A 22072-nucleotide genomic window follows, 5' to 3' on the forward strand; every position below is an offset into this window, starting at 1 on the left:
TTGTTTGGATTGATATTAGGATGTTTGGTTATTGACTTGAGACTGAGAAATTTTTGGATAGTCCAAAAATAGGGGAAGCTCTATTCAATTTTTTGTAAAATACCGATAAGGCTTACTTGAGGCACTTGTTTCTAAGCGCCGGTCACGATCCTAAATTGGGTCGTGACAATTTTACCACTGCATTAATTTATTGATCAAACACCCGTTAACAAATTGTTAAGGCAGGGACATAAAATCAAATCAAACAACAAGGACGAAAAGTCCTATCAGGAAAAGCACTCATTGTGGCCCTATGCATCAGTCAAAATGATTATGATTTCCTTTTTTGCTCAATAGTCAAGATCCCATGCTTTTTCATGTTCATTAGGTAAGAAACCCACTTCATATTTTCAAAAATCGTTGACAAAGCTCAAGTAACGAGTTACAGAAAAACTCATATTTTAGGTTACAAAAATTGAACTCAAGGACAAAGTACTGAAATTTTAAGTTACAAAAACTGATCTCCATATTAATATTCTGGAGTTCGAAAAGCTGAAAGATGAGAAGCGGATCTCTGCCGATTCTTAAGTTGGGCGTTTTTGTCCAAATATTATTTCCGCATAGAAAAGCGGCTAAATTTGAATTAATGTTGAGATTGGGACTTATTTTCAATTAGCAATGATAAAATAGGCTATTTATGAATTTCACCCTTTAAGTTTTATACGGTAATGATTAGGGAAATTACCAGCTATGTCCATTTATAAGTAGCTCATTACAAAAATTGGTCAATTGATAAAATATTACTAATATTAGCCAAATTAGCCAATTAGCTATTTGTAGCAAAAAAATATTAAATTTTTGCTTTATTTTGAGTGTGTGTTATTAGAATAGATTGGGCACAACTTAAGGAGCTAGAATCTCAGTTTTGGGATGATTTGGTGAAGTTTTGAGGTGGTTTGAATTGAAAATTCGAAGTAAAAGTTGAACATGAAAAAACATGATAGGTGTATCACACTGTGTATCATTTGTGTATCACATATGTATCATATTTGTATCAATTGTGTATTACATGTATATCCATATATACATGTGTGTGAGATACATGCGTAATACATGTGTCGCAGAAGACTTTTTTGAACTCGATTTAATTACGAATTTTGATATAAAACCAGTCCAAATCACCTCCAATCTTCCTCAAATTTTGTATATTGACTTATTTATATATTTTTAATGAATTTCAACTATACCCATTGAAAAAGTTCCTTTTTTGTTTAGATTTTTGGAATATTGTATAGATTTTTGTATTTCATCACCTTATTTGCTACCCCGTCCATGAAATTTCCTTTCTCTCTTGTATCTAATGTTGTTAATCACGCTTAAAAATATGGAAGGTGATTTTTGCATGTGATTTTTTGATAGAAAGAACCCTATTATTTTGTTTTTTAATTTTTATTGGCTAGTTTTGGTAAGTCCATGACTAATGGCTAGAGGTTGATAAGTTGAGATTTATTTGGGACATTTGTGTAAGTTTCCCTAATGATTAAACATATGTAATTGAGAAATCTGTCAAATTATACTAACATGTAAATGCATTTCACACCGTCCATATAAAAGAAGCTCAATTGTTTTAAGCTAACAAAAGAAGAAGAAGAAAGTAATTACAAAGCTATAATTGGCTATAGTTGTAATTTGATGCACGACAATGAATTGAACATAAATAAAATTTGAAAATATTTGGTTTGAGTTACTACAACCTGATTTTGTAAGATTTGTGGATTAGAAGTAGATATGAATATGTAAATCTGTTTTAGTAAAAGCTTTTTTTTTTAATTAATTAGAACACCTCGTAGTTATATTATTAATTGATCTTATTATGCTTCAGAGATTGGAAGTAAAGATCGATATGTTTAAAATCATGTATGTTGTTTCGTACAAATTCAATACCATTAAGTTTACACACTAGAGGTTTAATTAGTTTCAATTTCAGAAAATAAATAGTAATAGATGTAAATAAATCTTTCATAATATATCAAGATCTTTTTGATATAAGAATTGTTTGAAACTTAAATGCATGCTAGTTATATATATTTTACAGCTAATAACAATCATTCAATCGATCAATTGACTATGCTTTAGTCATAAGTTAGTTGGAGCAAACAGGTGGTTGACACGATAAACATAACATGACACTATAATTATTGAGTAGTAACTTGGGCTGGGTATATATCGGGTAAAACCGATAACCCGAACCGTTAATTGTTTGGGTTAACGGTTCGGTAACGGTTTAAAAAAATTTACTATTGGGTTATCGGTTCGGGCCTTGGTTTGCCAATTTTGTTAACGGGTTAACTGATAACCCAATAAGAATTAATAAATTACGATTTTACCCTTAAGCATATACATATGCTAGGGCTTCAATTCATTTTCTCCTATTCTTTCTCAGCCGAACTCTTTAGTTGCTTCATCTTCATTCTTCATAGACCTTACTAGTTACTCCTAAAGTAAGTCTTTAGTCTTATACATTAGGCTTTTAATTTCTATAACAAAATTCATTTTTATATTGGTATTTTTGATTGTTAATGATTTTTTATTTTTTTATTTTCGTTTCTTAATTTTGTTAGCTCACGTTGTGCAACCTATACCTACTACCAGTTTCTCTTTGCATTTATCAATTCTCAATCGACAATCTTCGTTCAGTTTCGGGTGTATTTTTGAACATTATTCTTCTGTATAGTATCTTGAGCTTTGACAACAGGACAATATTTTCTTGTCTTCTAGGTGTTTTTTTATTTCTGTGTTAGTATTGCCCATGCACAGATCAAGGTTTTGCTCTATGGTTTCTTTTTTCAGGTTAGGCATTTGACAAACAACATCCAGTTTATTTGGTGAAGCCTATAAGGATTGAGTAGTTGTTGTCTTGTTAACTTGAATTTGAACTATTAGTACTATATATTTGGATTTGTTAATTTTAAGGTTTTTGTGATATTTGGTCTACTTAAGAGTTAGGGACTAAAGTGTAGTTTGTAAAAGTTAGAAGGCAAAAGAGTAAAAAGAAAGTTAGTTTAGTTAAAGAAGGTCGGTTATTGATGTAACAGTAATAATGAATATGAATGAAGAACTCAATCTTCATCTTCCTTCTCTCTAACTTTCTCTCTCTATAATTCTCTGCGATTTCATCATTTTTGTAGCTAGAATCTAGTAATTTGACATGGTATCAGAGCAACGATCACTCTAATTATGTAGATCTGAAGCTTGCTCCAGAAATTGAAGCTCAACAATGGCAGACGGCGAGGTCGATCAACTACCTCATAATCATCCTCTTTTCCTTCGTGATTTTGATATGCCTGGAACAACATTGATATCGTTGAAACTCAAAGGTCCAGAAAACTATGCGATGTGGAGTAGGGCAATAAAGGTTGCGCTCCTGGTAAAGAAAAAGCTAGGGTTTGTGGATGGAAGCTGCCTTAAGAGCTCATACAGAGGAGAGTTGGCTATACAATAGGATATGTGTAATGTGGTGATACTTTCATGGCTAAGTAGCACAGTATCAAGAGAATTAGTACCGAGTATTATGTACGCTGCGAGTGCAAGGAAAGTTTGGGATGAGTTCAAGGAGAGGTTTGACAAAGACAATTTGACCAGAATCTATCAGTTTTGGGCAGAAATTGCGACACTTAGACAAGGTACAGATTCAGTTACCTCTTATTTTTCAAAGATGAAAGCTTTGTGGGATGAATTGGACATATTGGCACCTTTGCCTTCGTGTGATTGTAAGGAATCAAGGCCATATGTTGATCACTTAGTGAGACAGAGGTTACTGCAGTTCCTTATGGGACTGAATGAGAGCTATAGCCAAATAAGAAGCAACATTCTTCAGAGGAGACCAGTTTTTACTATAAATCAAGCATATTCAGCTACAGTACAAGAGGAAAGTCAAAGAGCATTGGGAGTAGTTGAGACAAACAAGGATCCCTTGACTATGTTAGCAGGTAGAGGACAGATGTTCAAAGAAAAGAAACCTGGGATGATCTGTGAACACTGTGGGTATAAAGGCCATCTAAAGGAAAATTGCTTTAAAATCATAGGGTATCCAGCTGATTTTAAAAGCAAAAAGAAAGGGCAACCAGGTGGATACAAACCCTATGCTAACAATGTGAATGCAGAAGGAGAAACAGATGTAAAGGTGCAGATCCCAGGAAGCTTCATGACAGAGGAACACTACAAAAACTTAGTCAATCTACTGACTAAATCCTCTATTGGAGAATAATCCATTGCTGCAACAAGTTCATCAAACATGGCAGGTATAGTGTCACTGCTATCTAATGTGTCCAACAACAGAGTGTATGATTGGATAATAGATACAGGTGCATCACATCACATAGCATTCTGCAAGGAAGTGTTAGAAATTCTTAAAGAAATTGAAGAAGGAAACAATTATGGAGTAGAGATACCTACAGAAGATAAGTCAAATATCACACACTCAGGAGATGCTCTCATCCTGGGAAACCAAAAGATAACAAATGTGTTACATGTGCCAGACTTTAAATTCAAACTACTTTCAGTGTCTAGGCTAACTAAAGAATTGTGTTGCTTAGCTGCCTTCTACCCTGATTTCTGTGTGTTTCAGGGGCTCTACAATGGCAAGGTACTGGAGATTGGTAGAGAAAATAATGGACTCTACATACTTAGAAGGGAAGGAGTGTTGGCAGCTAAGATTTCCAAAGGGAAGACAGGAGTTACAGAGTTGTGGAATCAAAGATTAGGACATGCACCATCAAGTACTTTGCAACAACTAGAAGAACTAAAGAATAAAGTTGACACAGACTGGCACAAGTTATGTGATGTCTGTCCACTAGCTAAACAAAGCAGACTCAAGTTTCCAAATAGTAGTAGTAAGTCTGATAGTATTTTTCAACTTATCCATGCTATGTATGGGGATCATATAAGATCCCAACTTATGACAGAAAATATTATTGTGTGACAATAGTTGATGATTTCAGTCGATATACTTAGATTTGTTTGTTGCATTCAAAAAGTGAAGTAATAGTAGTGTTGAAAGATTTTTTTGCCTTGGTAAGAAATCAATTTAACACTATGATTAAGGCTATAAGACCAGATAATGGAACTGAGTTTTTCAATACTCAGTGCAATGATCTATATATATCTCTAGGTATTGTGCATCAAAGTAGCTGTCCATATACTCCACAATACAATGGAGTTGTTGAGAGAAAGCATAGACACATTCTAGAGGTAGCAAAGGCTCTAAGATTTCAAAGTGGTATACCAGTCAAGTTTTGGGGAGACTGTGTGAAGACAGCTGTGTACTTGATCAACAAGCTGCCTTCAGATATCTTGAAAGGGAAACCTCCATTTGAACTGATGTATAAGAAGCCACCAAAGGTGGATCATTTAAGGGTGTTTGGTTGTTTGTGCTATGCAAGCACATTGCCTAAAGGTGACAAGTTTGCTGCAAGAGCAAAAAGAACAGTTTTCTTAGGGTATTCAGAAACTCAAAAGGGTTACAAGCTGCTTGATTTAGACAATAATACCTTCCTAGTTAGTAGAGATGTCAACTTGAGAGAGAATGTATTTCCTTTTAAGACTGACCATAATCACTTGGATCATGAAGATTTATTCCTACTTGATACTACAGACATAGCTGAAACTACTGAGAGAAGTAACATGGGTGTATTAACTAATCAAACTGATCAAGCTACATCCTCCCAAGACATGTAACCACTCCAGAATCTGAGACTTCTATACTTGCATAAGGAGATATGACACAAGAAGAGCCACATGATCACATGCCTCAGGCACTACCAGAACCTATCACAGATCCTTCACTCATGTATCCCAATGTTCAATTACCTCAGACTGATCCTGCTACAGATCCTCCTATAGTTCAGCCTACACCATCAATTCCACTCAGAAGATCAGTTAGAGGGGTCAAACCTGCTATTTGGCTAAAGGATTACTACAATGGAAACTCTGCCACTCATAGCTCCTATCCTATCTCTCACTATGTGTCCTATGACCATCTTCCAACTACTTACCAAACATATCTAACATCAATCTCAATAGAAATAGAACCAGAGTCCTTCTCAGAAGTTTCACAAGATGTTAGGTGGATTGAAGCTATGAAAAATGAGATCAAAGCCCTAGAAGATAACAACACTTGGGAAGTAGTAGATTTGCCCTGTGGAAAAAAGGCTATTGGGTCTAAATGGGTATACAAAATCAAATACAAGGCAACTGGAGAAATAGAAAGGTTTAAAGCAAGACTTGTAGCAAAGGTCTACACACAGCAAGAGGGCCTAGACTATCATGAAACCTTCTCACTAGTTGCAAAGATGGTGACAGTCAGAACAGTGATTTGCTTGGTAGCCTCAAAGTGTTGGCCTCTCTTTCAAATGAATGTCAATAATGCTTTCTTGTAAGGAGACCTTTATGAGGAGGTTTACATGTATCTGCCCCAGGGTTTTCATAGGCAGGGGGAGTCCAAAGTTTGCAAATTAACCAAGTCACTGTATGGTCTTAAACATGCATCCAGACAATGGAATATTAAGATAACTGATGCCTTGACAAATGCTGGTTTTCTGCAAAGTGCCTATGATCATTCTCTCTTCACCAAGAAGAGTGGTGCAGATGTAGTAATTATACTGGTCTATGTTGATGACCTATTGATCACATGCAGTTCTGAAGCTATGATACAGGAAGCAAATGAGACATTACACTTGAATTTTAAAGTGAAGGATCTAGGGGAGTTGAAATACTTCCTAGGGATAGAGATTATGAGATCACCAAAGGGAATTCTTCTCAACCAAAAGAAGTATGCCCTTAGTCTAATCTCTGAAGTTGGGTTGAGTGGGAAAAAATCTGCAAGCTCCCCACTTGAACAAAACCAAAAGCTAACCACAGTAGACTATGACAAACATGTGGGGGCAACAGGAGATGCATTATTACAGGATATAAGAGGATATCAGAAGCTTATAGGAAAGCTAATATATCTAACCATCACAAGGCCAGACATATGCTTTGCTGTTCAAATGTTGAGTCAGTTTATGCAGCATCCAAAACAGTCACACCCGGAGGCAGCATTGAGAGTTGTAAAATATATTAAGGGATGTCCATGAAGAGGAATACTGCTGAAAGGAACCTATAGAACAAGTGACAGCCTATTGTGACTCAGACTGGACAGCCTGCCCAAACACAAGAAGATCTGTTACAGGATATGTGGTGAAGATGGGTGATTCCTTGATCTCATGAAAATAAAAAAAGTAGCAAACTGTGAGCAGAAGTTCAGCAAAAGTCGAGTACAGGAGCATGACATCTGTGGTATCTGAAGTAGTTTGGCTTACAGGGTTGATGACAGAGCTTGGGATTGAGGTTCAAAAACATGTAAGGTTGTTTTGTGATAGCAAAGCAGCCCTACAAATTGCTGCCAATCCTATCTATCATGAAAGGACTAAATACATATAGATAGACTGCCATTTTGTGAGAGAGAAGATCAAATGTGGCCGGATTGCACCAGAACACATATCAACGAAGGAGCAAGTTGCAGATATGATGACTAAAGCATTAGGCACTGCACAACACCAATTTCTTATGTCCAAGCTGGGAGTGTTGGATGTTTTCCACTCTCCAACTTGAGGGGGAGTTTTGTGATATTTGGTCTACTTAAGAGTTAGGGACTAAAGTGTAGTTTGTAAAAGTTAGAAGGCAAGAAAGTAAAAAGAAAGTTAGTTTAGTTAAATAAGGTCGGTTATTGATGTAACAGTAATAATGAATATGAATGAAGAACTCAATCTTCATCTTCCTTCTCTCTAACTTTCTCTCTTTATAATTCTCTGCGATTTCATCATTTTTGTAGCTAGAATCCAATAATTTGGCAAAGGTGAAATTGCTACTACTTTGTATTATTATTAATGTATTTGGACAACTGCTGTTGAAGAATTAGTACTATTCCATTTGTGGCCACTGGACAGGACGCATAAATAGGTAGTATAATATATGTGAATTCTTCTCTTTTTTGCTTAACTCCAATGAATTGTCTTCTCTTTTTTGCTTAACTTTAGATTGAGTTATCTTATCGGGTAAACCGATAATGATCGATAACCGATTAACTGATACTTATCGGTTCGATTATCGGTTTACCAAATTTGTAAACCGATAACCGATATGCTAAACCGATAATATTCATAACCGAACCGAACCGACCGATGCCCACCCCTAGTAGTAACAAATTCTTTTTCTCACCATTCATTTATTACAATAGGATAAAAACATGCCCTTGATATAGAAGAATAAGAATAAAAATAATGCTTAGACGTTGTTCGATTCCTTTTATTTACGACATATGCCTTTTTCGTCTAATCCCAAGATAATTATCATATTTTTATATTAAAAATAATTTAATTTAATTTTTTTATTTTACATTAGTGACATGATTTTATAACACTTATATGTCATGACAATTTTGAAATCACAAATTTTTTCAAAAAAAGAAAAAAACTCTGAAATTTTGTGCACAATCAAGCATAGGACGAAGAGAGTACACAAATCTGCTAAGGAACGGTGATAGGGTTCCCATTTTTTTTTTTTTTTTTTTTTTTGCTAAATAGGGTTCCCATTGCATGTAAAGGAATTCCCATATGTACATAGATGCTTAAGTGATATTCTAGCTACATGAATATGATACGTAGAGGTAAAATCAGAATTTCAATTTATGATTTTTAGATTTTAGAACAATGATTTTAAATACTAATAATTGTGTTCTAATTTTAATATTTATATATATTTAATAAAATTTTATTACAAATATACTGTTTGAGCAAAAATAATTGTGTAAATAATTTTTTTCTGGATAACTTGAAAGACAATTTATATATTTTCCCTCTTTTAAATTGAAATATTGAGGAACACACTAGACACTACGACCTAAGAAAATGAACCATCAATGGCAGGCCACCATTAGTTTCCCAACGTGGATTATTCCTGCGACGACCTTCGCATTTGAGGATGGATAGTTACATGCATTTATTCCCATCTTCTCGTCGACATGATATTAGCATAATCTAACAATAAAAATATTTTAAATTTGTCAAATTTTATCACCAAGTCACGACCTTTGGGCCCTCACCAATGGATGGACAGGAAGATAATTCAAACTAGCAATTAGTTTTTCTTTGATTATAAAGTTCGACAAAGTCATTTATGTGCCAAGACTTTCATTGGTATTCCTTGCATGTAAGCTTAGGTGATGATGCCGCAAAAAAACAATTGTAATACATAACTTACATCTTATGCGAATTACACATTACTAAAACAATGTTGAGTACATTAGGAAGCAACATTTAAAATTGTGCAAAATATAAGCCTAAAGCAAAAGATATCCCTAGTGGAATAAATTGTACTTCCTCCATCCCAATTGATGTGTATATTTTTCTTTTTATTCTATTTAAAAAAAATTATACATGCTTATTTAAAAAGTAACTCAATTTCTCTTAATGTCTTTACTGTGATGATTTATAATCACACAAATAAATTAATAATTTATTTTAAATTATAAATTATCCTAAAAGATTCTTAAACTTTCAATCTATTACCACCATAAAAATTAGAACAGTAAGTTGTATTGTATACAGTATACACCAATCAAAATAGAACTAAAATTAATGTGAACAAAATTCCAATAGAATTTCCTTTGGTTAAAAGTTGTATACACCAATCAAAGTGGGACAATGACAGTTAGGTCGGTATTCCAACCCTCTGGACTCTCAACCGTCTGAGTTCTTTCACTCCACGTGGCACTTCCGTCGGGCCCGCAAATTTGCATTCTCACCACGTAAATCATACTCCTACTACTAATCGAAAAAAAAATATAAACAAATTCTCGACCCTAAAAAAAGTAAAGACAATATAGTCAAAGATAGTCACTCTCAACCGACGCGCCTCCCGAAACAGTAGAATAGAACAAAAGCGACGCGCCTCCTATTCTACTCCACTACTTTCTTCCTCAAAATTTAGGCAGCTCACATTTTTCTGTTCCACAAAGTAAAAGCAATTGGAAACTTCAAAAGCAATAATTTATCTTTGTGTACACTTCTTTCTCTCTGGCAAGTGAAAAGCAATTACTCTTTTCTTGCTTTAAGCGATTCGCTTGTTGAAATCTGAGATTATTCCTTCACTTTCAGGTGATTCTCTTATCATTAGTTTTATGATTTCTGCAATTCGTTTTTCTTGTCTAAAGTTTCTCCATCAACGTTTTTGTTAGTTTTGTGCATAGCTTGTACACTGAATTTTGGTTGTGTACGTTGCTGTTACTTATGTTTATTACCTCTTAATTGATATTCCTGGCAGTTCTCTTTAATTTATACAATTTGACTTCCACCCAAATTGACTATTGTGAACAAATATAATGGGGGTTTCCGAGGAACAGTTCAATTGTTAAGAGATCACAATTCTTGTTGGATGGCGGGTGTCTAGGCCAGATTGCGGGCACTGGACTATTTCACTGGGTACCTGCTAACTCCCACCAGCACAGTACCAGTCTCCTCCCACTTAATTGACCACTAGGCTACACTTTGCGTAAGCGGATTCAAATTTTGAAGTTTATGGGTTCCACATAGACTTCAAATTAATACTACATAATAATTGGGTCCACCGTCAAATATTTATAGATATTTAGTGGATTCTTAGTATATATACGGGGTTTAGGCAAAAACTACTGGGTTCACGTGAACCCGTGATCAAGCCTCTAGATCCGCCCCTGCACCCTTGGGTGCGGTCAAGACGTCGCAATTGGAATCATGAGTTAGAATCTCATGCCCTTATGTTTACTATTTCCCAATTGGGCATTCACTACAAGATTGATGTGGGCTTGCATGCGAGGCCTTCCTTTTTAAGTTCTGTGGCTCGTAAATGATACCTTATGCTAGTGTAGCTGTTGCGATTAGACTTAATGTAACTTTTAGCATATTTCATTGAACAAGTTTAGGATACATTAGAGTTATAAACTTTAGTGTAGTGTACAATTTCTCATTTGGTTATTACCAGACAGTTTGGTGATCGAAGGGGGACATCTTTTTGCTGGTTTTGGAGGATGTATTTTCTTCGCGTCACATGACTAACGCTTAAACTTATGGGAAGTGTTTATCTCTAGTCCTGTCATATTTGTGAAAAAATAAATACTTCGAATATAACACTTTTGCAGTTCGTGGACTGCAAAAACAACTTTTCTTTGGCTACTGGATGTTTTCCAGTGATTTTGCTGGCTTATTTGGAAGACGGAGATGAAGCTATCTGCTCTTTTGACTTCTGCTGGAATCAATATTGCAGTCTGTGTGGTGCTGTTCTTTTTGTATTCCTTATTGAGGAAACAACCAACTTTTGTAAATGTCTACTTCAGCCAGAGATTTGCTCCTCATGTACGAACAAGACACCTTGGTACCTTTTGCTTTAACCGATTTGTTCCTTCTCCTAGTTGGATCTTGAAGGCATGGGAAGCATCTGATGAAGAGATAGTTGCTGCCGGGGGCTTGGATGCACTAGTGTTGGTGCGGATGATTGTTTTCAGGTGAAAGCTGAACTTTCCTCATTGTATTAATTACTTCCTCTTCTGTTTTTGCTGAAAAAAGTCAATTTAATGCCTGAAATTCAGAGGTGGCAACATTTTCTTCCCTCAAGTTCGTTCACGTTCCTACGGAAATTTATTGTTTTTTGCGGAATATTTCATCAAGCTGAGGAATCCACTGAAAAGATGTTTACTTATTTCTGAAAATATTATTGCTTGTTTGCATGGCCTGATCTTGAAATAGACACTGTTCTCACTATAAAGATGGACAATCTTGATTTCGTTATACTAGCTTTCATAGATATGCTCAAATGGTGTGTATTTCCTAGTAAGGATGTATAGCATGTGTCAAATGGTAAATTTGTTAGTTGACAGTATACTGCATGCCTGTCTTTGTTCCTCCTTTTTCAGGTCAATGTACCGTTAGTCTTATAAGTGTACTTACCTTTCCCTGCTCTTATTGTGGACAGTTTCCGAATATTCTCCATGGCAGCTATTCTGGGCCTTTTCCTGGTGCTGCCTCTTAATTATTTTGGTCAAGATATTCGACGTCAGCAAATTCCAGCTGAGTCATTGGAGGTATTCACTATTGTGAATGTTGAGGCAGGGTCAAGATGGTATGAAACATGTATAAGTATGCTGTTAATTTTTTTAATGTGGATAATTAATCTATTCAGTATTCCCTTATAAATGGACATATACAGATGCATAATACAAGTGGTGGTTTTGTTTCATATGAAGAAATGACAATAGAAAGCTTTTGTCTTTGTCTAGTGTCCAAAATTCTGCAATGCCAAGCTTTACAAAAAAAAAGAAGAAGAGCAAATGCCAAGTTTAGCCTTCTTTGCATTTTGCATCTGAAATTAGTATTACCCAGTAGAGAGGAACTATTATAGAAGAGAACGACTTGCACGTTTACCAATTTCGATGTTAGCAGAAAATGTGTTCATGACGATGACATATTATCTCCTGATTCATTGAGTTTCTTTTCTCTTCAGGTTCTGGGTGCACTGCCTTGCACTGTATATTATATCCTGCTCTGCTTGTCTTCTTCTTTACTTTGTAAGAATTTATTGCTATTTCCAAATTATCTGCTTTTCTTTTGAACTTGTGTTTATTTTATACGAGATACTTCGTACCATGCTATGGCAGTTTTTTTCTTAAAAAAATTTTGCTGCTTGCTTTTAGGAGTACAAAAGTATCTCAAGGAAGCGGCTGGCGTACTTCACTTCATCAGTTCGCCATCCAAGTTACTTCACAGTTCTGGTCCGTGCTATCCCAAAGTCTCAGAAAGAATCATACAGTTATACAGTGGAAAAATTCTTCACAAATTACTACGCATCAAGTTATTTATCTCATCAAATTGTTTATCGTTCTGGCCCTGTTCAGAAACTGCTGGTGAGAATAAGGCACTTTTTATTGTAGTCTAACTAAGAAAGCATTTCGGATGGTGACCTCAGGTCCTAATATCCAAGGTTACCTCTTGAATCTTGTGTTACTCTACCATCATGGTCAATCTTAAGATTCTTAGGTTACTGCGGATTGGTCCCATTTGTTTTGAAAACAAGGCGAATGTTTTTGGCCAATTCTTTTTTTTTAAAAAGTTTTTTAAGGTGTGTTTGTTTGGCATTTTTTGCTTAAAGAAAAAAAAAGTTAGTACCATTTTTCTCAACACTTTGAAACTGAATTTTTTTGCCAAGTTTTTAAAGAATTTTAAAAAAAATGCCTAGATTTAAGCGAACCGGATTCAATGGACCTAAATGAAAAGTACTACTCGAGCAGCACGCCCACCTCACCTCCCTCTCTGTTCTTCTTCTTTGTGTTTTTATAAACCATTTTGATATATTCTATAAGAAGTTTAAAAAAAATCTACATGAGCTAAAGATAATAGTTGGTTTCTTCTTGATCTACGCTTCTGCTTACGCTAGTGTTTTGACATTTATCTTCTTGGTTGGGCTTTTTCTTTGCTCCTTTGCTTTTCTCTTTCTTTGGTGGTTAATGTTCCATAGATTATATGACAACAGACTGATGCAGAGGAGGTGTTCAAGATGCTTAAAACAGCCCCAGAAGAGCTTTGTCCTGGATCAAATTTTATGAGATGTGGCCTTTGTGGAGGAACAAATCACTCTTTCAAGATGCTTCCTGCTGAGCGTGTTAGTGATAAAGGAAGAGATGATTCTGATGGTTCAGATTTGAGAAAAAAGGTCACATCTGTCCACATTATATTCCATAATTCATATGTTAGGCTATCTTCAATGTACATATCCTTTATTGCATAGAAGATTATGTCTTCATGAAGTTTTTAGCACATTTTGTTGCTCAGCTTCTCTTCAGTCTGTTGACAAAAGTTCACTGCTTTTATACTCTCTGCCTACCATATTGTACTCTGTGGTTTACTTTCACTATATTTATGGTTGGTGTCTCATATATATATATATATATATAATATATATATAAAGAGAAAAACTGTGGCCACATATTTTATTTTGCTTAATTCAAATTTTGGGGCTGACTGTTGGTTCTTGGTAGCATAATTGAGAAGGAAGTAAAGAAAATGGTAGGATGATACTATTAGGAATGAACCTTGCAAATAAACATATGGAATGGCCATGACGGACTAATTTGATACAAAGAGAGTGTTGATTGTTGTCTTTTGGCTTTTAGCTAGAAGTGCTCATTGTAGAAGTTCTCGATGTATTCCCTTCTTGGAGGTTTAATGAGTAAACAAAATACTATCTTCTAACTACCACTATCTCTAGCCGAGTGCAAAACTACTCTGGATCCTGCTTCTTCTCCTTTTTTTTTTTCTCGTTTGTAGCTTTGGATCTCCTATGTTAGGATGACTGAATATTGCTACTTGCGTGGAATAAGCTGGATCATATGTATCTCCGCAACACAGAAAGTAATGAAGGAACAAAAAAAAGTTTTTAGTTGTGCTTGTATTACCATAGTTGTATCTTTGTCTTTTTCTCCCGCTCATTTTTTCTCTCTGTGTCGTATAACTCTCAAATGCCTTTAGATTATCTCGCATGATTCTGCTGTATTCACGCTAGAAATGTGATGAAAATTCTGTTTTTAATGCTAATGACGGAGAAAATGTCATCTAGGTTCCTTTCTGTTTCCCATTCTCAGAAAGAAGCACTCAACTTCTTAGAATTTTTGCTTAACTTTGTCAAGTGTGTTCATACTGCATGAATTCCAACAGTCAAGATTTTCGTTGTCATCTGTTTTTGCAAATAATAAGCATATTCTAGATGCTCATTATGAATTATGTTGCCTGTCAGTCGGCTGTACTGAAACCTGGCCAAAGGATGGTAACTTTTTATTATGATTTTGGCACTGTATGCATATGGACAAAGTTTCTCTTCAATACTGTGTATCCATCAGTACCTCTTTGGTACTTTGTGAAAGTAATTTTATCTGAAATTTTATGTTGTGTACAATTGACTTTTAAAAACATGGCATGCAGCATGATGAATATGAGCTCCATGAGTTAGTGAATAATTAATTAGTAAGAAATAACTTGTCGCAGGACTTGCTCCAAAGTTTAAATGCTTAAAAAGTTCATGAAATTCCATCCTCTGTGAGAGTCACCACATTGGTTGAGGGTATATGGTGTTGTCTTCTTATATGATCTTAGGCAATCCTTTAGTGAGCTACCTTTGAGGTTGAGTTAGGCCCCTTGTCCATTTTCTTAACATGGTATTAGTCTATTAGACTAGAGTCATCCTATACTTGGTTTACCTAATGTTGGGCCCTCATGTTATGTTGTGCTCGCTCCAGATGTCAAGTCTTGGGCGTGCGAGGGGGTGTTAGACTCCCACATTGGTTGAGGGTATGGGCTGTCTCCTTATACAGTTTTCGGCAATCTACACCTCGGGGGCTAGCTTTTGGGCCTAATATTTCACTCTAATATTTCACTTCAATGACAGAAACGACATTTAGTTGTTTATGTCCCAGAGTGTGTGTACTATTCCTGCTGGCTTTTATTGGTGATTTGCTTTCTTGTGCTCAACCGTTTTTTCCAAGAAATTGGGGTAGTTGCATCTTTGAAACTATTGTTAGCCAATACAAGACGTGAACTGAAGTATATAAAATTTTCTTGCAGGAGTCTGCAGCTGCTTTAGTTTTTTTCAGGAATCGGTATGCTGCTTTAGTTGCTTCTCAAGGTCTTCAATCTCAGAATCCCATGTCATGGGTTACGGATCTTGCTCCAGAACCAGAGGATATGTACTGGTCAAACATCTGTGTTCCTTACAGACTCCTTTGGATTCGTAGAGTTGCTCTCCTAGTGGCCTCTATACTTTTTGTGGCATTTTTCCTTGTGCCGGTTTCATTAACACAAAGTCTTGTTCATCTCGACAAGCTGCAAAAAACATTTCCATTTCCTATAGGAATTTTAAAGAGGTAATGCAGTGTTAGACCTAGTATCTTGACTTGTACATGGAGTACAAGTGGTATTCCATGTGTGTGTGCGCGCGTGTGCATGTAGATAGCTTATGGGCATTATATCAATAAAGTCTGGCTGCATGATTTCAAGACCTAACTTGTTTGAGAGGATGATGCTGGAACTTTACCTTCTTCCTTTGTATTAGGATATTTCCTGTTTGCTTTAATTAGAGCTTTTCAATTTATAAGAGGAAAACATACATGAGCAATGTAGTAATCCTTTTCCCCCTCTTTCTTGCAGGACAGGAGTGACTCAGCTAGTCACTGGATATCTACCAAGTGTTGTATTAATTTTATTTTCCTACATTGTTCCTCCATTGATGTTGCTATTTTCTAAAATGGAGGGTTCTATCTCTCGTAGTGGCAGGAAGAGGAGTGCGTGCATAAAAGTTATTTACTTCTTCTTCTGGAATGTTTTCTTTGGTAACATCGTCTCCGGTTCTGTTATTGAGAGATTAAACAAAATCTTTAAGGATGTAAACAATCTACTTTCAACGGCTGTGCCATCAACGGTAACTGCACCCCCTCTCCGTGTGTTTACCTTCTTTCCCTCTTGGTATAACTGTCTTGTTTAAATATTGATAAATATACTCCCCCCCCCCACCCCTCTCGATATCTTGAATTTAAGTGTTCATATTGTTTTATTTTGAGGCTTTCCTATGTGTTTAATGATAATAGCTTCTTTTAGCTTTTCTGTTGGTTGATGATGCCAGAGCTGGTCTTCGTTGTGTAGTTTCTATTTTGGTTTTAGCATTAAACTTTTGGTATGGGAATATTACATGCAAGTTGCATAAAATTCAATTGAAGGTTATTCAGGAGTGGAAAGGGAAGGTACTAATCCTCTGGAGGAAGTACATGTCAGTTTTCCCACATTGTTTGATTTGATAAAGGCAGAAAAGGGAAATATCTTCCATTTTCTCTTACACTGAAAATAAGAGAAGTCAACAAAACTGCTGCTTTTCAACATTGTTTGATTTGATATTCAACATCGTTTGATTTGTAAAGGGCGGAGAAGGTAATAATTAAAATCTGAGACTGAATTTGAGAGCACGAGCCGTGGAAACAGCCTGTTGCAAAAATGCAGGGTAAGGCTGCGTACGACACACACTTGTGGTCCGGCCTTTCCCTGGACCCCGCGCATAGCGGGAGCTTAGTGCACCGGGTTGCCCTTTTTTTTTTAGACTGACTTTGAGAGCAAGTGAAACAAAACTACAACAGCATAATGATGTCTTCTAGTGCCAAATCTTCTTCTAACCTGTCTATTTGGGGATTGGAGAACCTCTCGTACACCTAATTTTTCCCCTGCTTTTATAATTTCCTCAGTATCTACGTTTCCCTTAGCAATGTGAATGGACTAGTTTGTTTACCCTAGTCTTTCATCAATGACACTGGTATCGGTATAATTCATTTAATCACGTGACCACAAAAGTTGATTGATTGCATAATATGATTTTTTCTTTTTGCAGGCCACCTTTTTTATGACTTATGTTTTGACATCAGGCTGGGCAAGTCTCTCTGTTGAACTCATACAACCATTTGGTATCATCTGCAGATTGTTCTCCAGGTTTATTCTCAGAAACAGGGAACAATCATCTCATGGAACACTGACTTTTCCATACCATACAGAAGTTCCGAGGATCCTCCTATTTGGGCTTTTTGGCTTTGCATATGCCATATTGGCACCTTTAATACTCCCATTCTTGGTGGTTTATTTTTCCATTGCTTACTTTGTATACCGTAATCAGGTAAATACATCCCATTTAGTTTAAATCTTCTTTTACATCCTCTTGTTTTTATCTCTATTAGCTCATCGTTATTTTGGTTACTGAGTCTTAAGAATGGGCATTCTTGTTGGCACTAACATTTTTCTTTATCAGTATGTATGTTCTGAGAGATGTTCATTTCTTTCGAATCTGACTTTCCAAGATAAATTTTTTTGGAAAAACTAGTAAACGGTAGCTACAAGATGAACTAGGACCTTCTGCTTTCAGAAAACCAGGACTCCTCTTTCCGCATTCTTCGTGATTCCTTTAGTGTCTTCTTCTTATGTGGTTTTCAATGTGTATTCTTTTATGAATTCTAGAGGTATCAAATAAGCAGGTTGGGCCAAATATTGGTAGGTTAATACAAGTTGAGTTAATGAACATTTCACAGTCAACCTCCTTAAAGGTTACATGGTTAATTTGCACCAAACAACATGTCTTATCAACCTGCGCAATTCAAAAACACTTACCCATTTGTTTCTTCTGCTCATCTTTTGATTTGCTGCTTCTTTTTTTGCCTTCAAAGTGACCCTTCTTCTTGCGATTTCTGCTTTTGCGCTTTTTCTGCTTCTCTTCTACTTTTTCTTTCTGCCTATGATTCTTTGATGATTCTGTTTCTCTTTTTCTTGTGTTCTCTCCTTCACTTTTTTATTCTCTAACTTTGATCTAAAACGATTATTTGAAAGATAGAAAGTGACTTTTAAAACAAAGCAAACCTTAAAGCAATTAAATATGAACATAAATGCTAAATTATAATTCTTTTCTATAGTTGATTAGTTCAAAACTAAAAATCAACTTGTGTGATTGAAGCTATCTTTCTGTGAGCTTGTTGAAATTGCAATTTTTTGATACTTACTTGAACCATTGAGATTGGTAATGTCATTGTTGTAGGACATTGACAGTGTTACTTGCAATTTTAATGTTAGAATAGTTAAATTCTCACATGTATATGTACATATAATGTTTTTTTTGTATTCCCTCTAAATTATAAGCTTTATTTGAAGAAGCTTATGCACTTCACTTCTCACTGCTTCTCTATCAAAACTCTACAAGTTTCTTTTTCTGCTTATAAAAACACTGCACTACTTGTTGAGATGAGTAAAGGGATTTATTTTCAATGTTTTTGCTGATCAGCTTGTGTACCTTCCTTTTCACTGATGAATATCCATGCGCTTGCATCTTTTTTCCTCTTTATAGCCTGTGGTTTGACAACTTACGGAAACTTTCAGATCCTCAATGTATATGTGACAAAATATCAAACTGGTGGAACCTATTGGCCTATTGTGCACAACACCACAATTTTCTCAATGGTGCTGATGCAAATTATAGCTTCGGCAGTCTTTGGATTTAAAAAATCTTCAACGGCATCAAGCTTCACTATTCCATTGATAATCTGTACACTCCTCTTCAATGAGTACTGCAGGCAAAGGTTTGAACCATTATTCAAGTACACTCCTGCTCAGGTATGACTAATTGCACAATCCATTTTATATGTTCCTCCATGTATGCATCTTATTTCGTGTGTGCGTTTCTACAGATCCTCATTGAGATGGATAGGCGGGACGAGGAATGTGGGAGGATAAAAGAGATGTATCAACAACTCACATCAGCTTATTGTCAGTTCAAATCAACTTCACCTACATTGGGTGAAGCTGTTCCTGAAAGTGATGAAGAGAACATGAGTGTCCATAAGGTTCAAGACGTAGAAGACATTAATCCAGGTTCAAATAGCTTAATGACTGTTGTAGGACACCCTTACATATCTGGATGTTTTTTGACACGCTTGACACTTTGTTACTTGCAGGGAGAAGTCCTCATCTTCCTCCATCATGTACATCTTTTGATAGTAAAAGTCCTCCTCGTCTTCCTTTAACATCTTTGGATGTTAGAAGTCCTCATCTTCTTTCACCAAGTGCGTCTTTGGAAATTAGAAGTCCTCATCTTCCGTCATCACGTACGTCTTTGGAAATTAGAAGTCCTCATCTTCCTTCATCACGTACGTCTTTGGAAATTAAGAGTCCTCCTCGTCTTCCTTCCTCACATACATCTTTGGAAATTAAAAGCCCTCGTCTTCCTTCATCACATACGTCTTTGGAAATTAAAAGCCCTCGTCTTCTTTCACCACAAGCGTCTTTGGAAAATAAAAGTCCTCATATTCCTTCACCACGTACGTCTTTGGAAAATAGAAGTCCTCATCTTCCTTCATCACGTACGTCTTTCGAAAATATAAATCCTCCTCATCTTCCTTCACCACGTACTTCTTTGGAAATTAGAAGTCCTCGTCTTCTTTCACCATGTGCGTCTTTGGAAATTAAAAGTCCCCGTCTTCCTTCACCACATGCGTCTTTGGAAATTAAAAGTCCTGTTCTTTCTTCATCATGTACGTCGTTGGAAGCTGAAGAATCATGTGCCAAGTAGATGAATATTTTCTGTGCATTTTATATGCGGAATCAGTGCTGATTGTGCATTCTTACGACTGTCTATTGTATGACATGGTTGATTTGTGAAATGCCTTGAGAAGAGACTTCGTGAAAGCGTATAGAAAATATTTTTCTTTGAAATATGCCATCTGAAGGGATTACTTGGAAGTGTACATAGATTCTTCGGGGGCTTCTGAAGCTGCAAAACCTTAAGAGTTACCTAAAGATTGTTTTATATTCCTCCCTATATATTTTTGATATTTTGTATAGATGGTTCCATGATTATGGAGACCTTTGTAAGTACATGATTTTGTTTCTTAACTTTATGGACTAGGAAAAATGAGTTTAGTTGTGGGGCTCACTGAATGCTTATTTTTTTTTTTTTGATAATTGCTTATGTGTATCTACTAAATGTGGTTAAAAGCAATGGGTGCTTACTCCATGTAGATCCTCCACTAATCATGGCAAGTGTAAATTTAAATAAGTGGCGAATTGTGAGACATCACGACATGTGTAAGTTCAAATATATGGTGAATTGTGGGGCGCGTGAACCTGTCTTTCTTCCAATAAAAGTTAAATTCTTATGTAAATTTTCCCATGTTTTTCTATATAGGGCAGAAGGCACCCATGATTAAAATATCGGATTGTGTGCCTCAGTTCGAACATATGGCCACATTTGTTATTTGGCTTTGGGCTCGGCTTTTCTTCTATTTTTTTCCGTTCTTTCTTTTCTAGTTTGCCTATTCTTAGAAATTTTTCCTTCTTTTTTTTTCTCTTCTTGATTGCATTCAATTTATTAATTCTTCAAGATTTCATGATAAACAATAAGTTAGTTTTTTTTTGTGGTACCACTATAAATTTGTTTCGCTCTAAATAATTTATGTGACTGGAAGATATAAATCACATGAAAAGACCTGCTTTATTATTTTTATTCCAATCAAATTATTGCTTAATCATATTTTTGTTCCAATCAAATTATTGAAATTTTGTCTCCCTTTGTAACGGAGTATAGTTTTCTTTTTTGGATAAGCAATTCACATACAAATAATTAATCATATCCTCTAGGTCTTTTTGATTTTTTTATGCTTCTTGTTTCCCAAAAATTTGCACAAGTTCTAGTTTTTACGGCGTTGAGTTGTAATTAGTATTCTATTTTCCCTCTTTGTTTGAATTTTGATGTTAAAACTGTTTACCCTAAAAATTGGATAACAATTAAAATTATAACGTGATTTTAAGGACACGTGATTTCACATAATATCAATTGATGAATATGAAAATTAGTAGCAAAAATTAATAATAAAATTAAGCAAACCAGTATTTGAATGGAATTCAGCCCTCGAGTTGAATACCCTCGAACTGATCAATGCAAGAACGATTAAAAGTATAACAATCTGGTGAACAAGAATATAAGTCAGAAAGTATTGTATTGCTTTGATATGCATGAATGTAAAAGTGCCTATAAAATGATTAGGACCCTCTTTATATAGTAGAGGAGTCCTATTTATGGTACAATTCCAATTACGGAAGTAAATCCTATGATTAGCCTAAACAACTGCCTTTGATTTGATCAGTTTCGAGATTCCTACCATGATCTTCGACCGATCACAGATATTTCGCTTTCCTGTTATTGTGCTTTGCTCGGAGTCTGCTCCGTTTGGTCTCGATCGCTGCCGGCCTTGATCTCGGCAGGCACTTCGATTCTCGAACTCGGTACCTTGTCTTCATCACTTTGATCTTCTCCACTACGAGGTTGATCCTCGATTCACCTCCCTAATCTCGATCAAATAGTAAAATTGGACAGGCCTGATTTTAACCATATACAGATAGTCCCCTTGTTTCTTGGAATGTAATGAGAAGAAACGAATTGAGCCTTCGATTTTATACTCCGA

The 22072-nt window shown here is 35.7% G+C and overlaps 2 protein-coding genes across 5 annotated transcripts; both read left to right on the top strand.

Moving 5' to 3' along the window:
* The first annotated feature begins 3550 nt into the window (after positions 1-3550).
* On the top strand, positions 3551-4246 carry LOC104226252 (uncharacterized). Its single transcript, XM_009778200.2, has one exon. It carries the CDS (start codon positions 3551-3553, stop codon positions 4244-4246), a length of 696 nt encoding a protein of 231 aa, XP_009776502.2.
* A 5731-nt stretch (positions 4247-9977) lies between these two features.
* On the top strand, positions 9978-20544 carry LOC104226250 (CSC1-like protein RXW8). 4 transcript variants are annotated; one of them, XM_070159956.1, is made up of 12 exons: positions 9978-10172; positions 11192-11554; positions 12022-12168; positions 12550-12613; positions 12740-12817; positions 13576-13755; positions 15660-15958; positions 16242-16512; positions 17467-17745; positions 18993-19226; positions 19301-19484; positions 19568-20544. In XM_070159956.1, the coding sequence occupies exons 2-12, from the start codon at positions 11271-11273 to the stop codon at positions 20179-20181; spliced, it is 2634 nt and encodes an 877-aa protein (XP_070016057.1). In that variant the 5' UTR covers positions 9978-10172; positions 11192-11270; the 3' UTR covers positions 20182-20544. The 4 variants fall into 4 exon arrangements, with proteins under 4 accessions (XP_070016057.1, XP_009776499.1, XP_070016056.1 ...); XM_009778197.2 differs by having other exon boundaries at positions 9979-10172; positions 12740-12949; XM_070159955.1 differs by having other exon boundaries at positions 9979-10172; positions 11241-11554; positions 12740-12949.
* The last annotated feature ends 1528 nt before the right edge of the window (positions 20545-22072 follow it).

Source organism: Nicotiana sylvestris, chromosome 10, assembly GCF_000393655.2.
Source record: "Nicotiana sylvestris chromosome 10, ASM39365v2, whole genome shotgun sequence".
NCBI classification, from domain to species: Eukaryota; Viridiplantae; Streptophyta; class Magnoliopsida; order Solanales; family Solanaceae; genus Nicotiana; species Nicotiana sylvestris.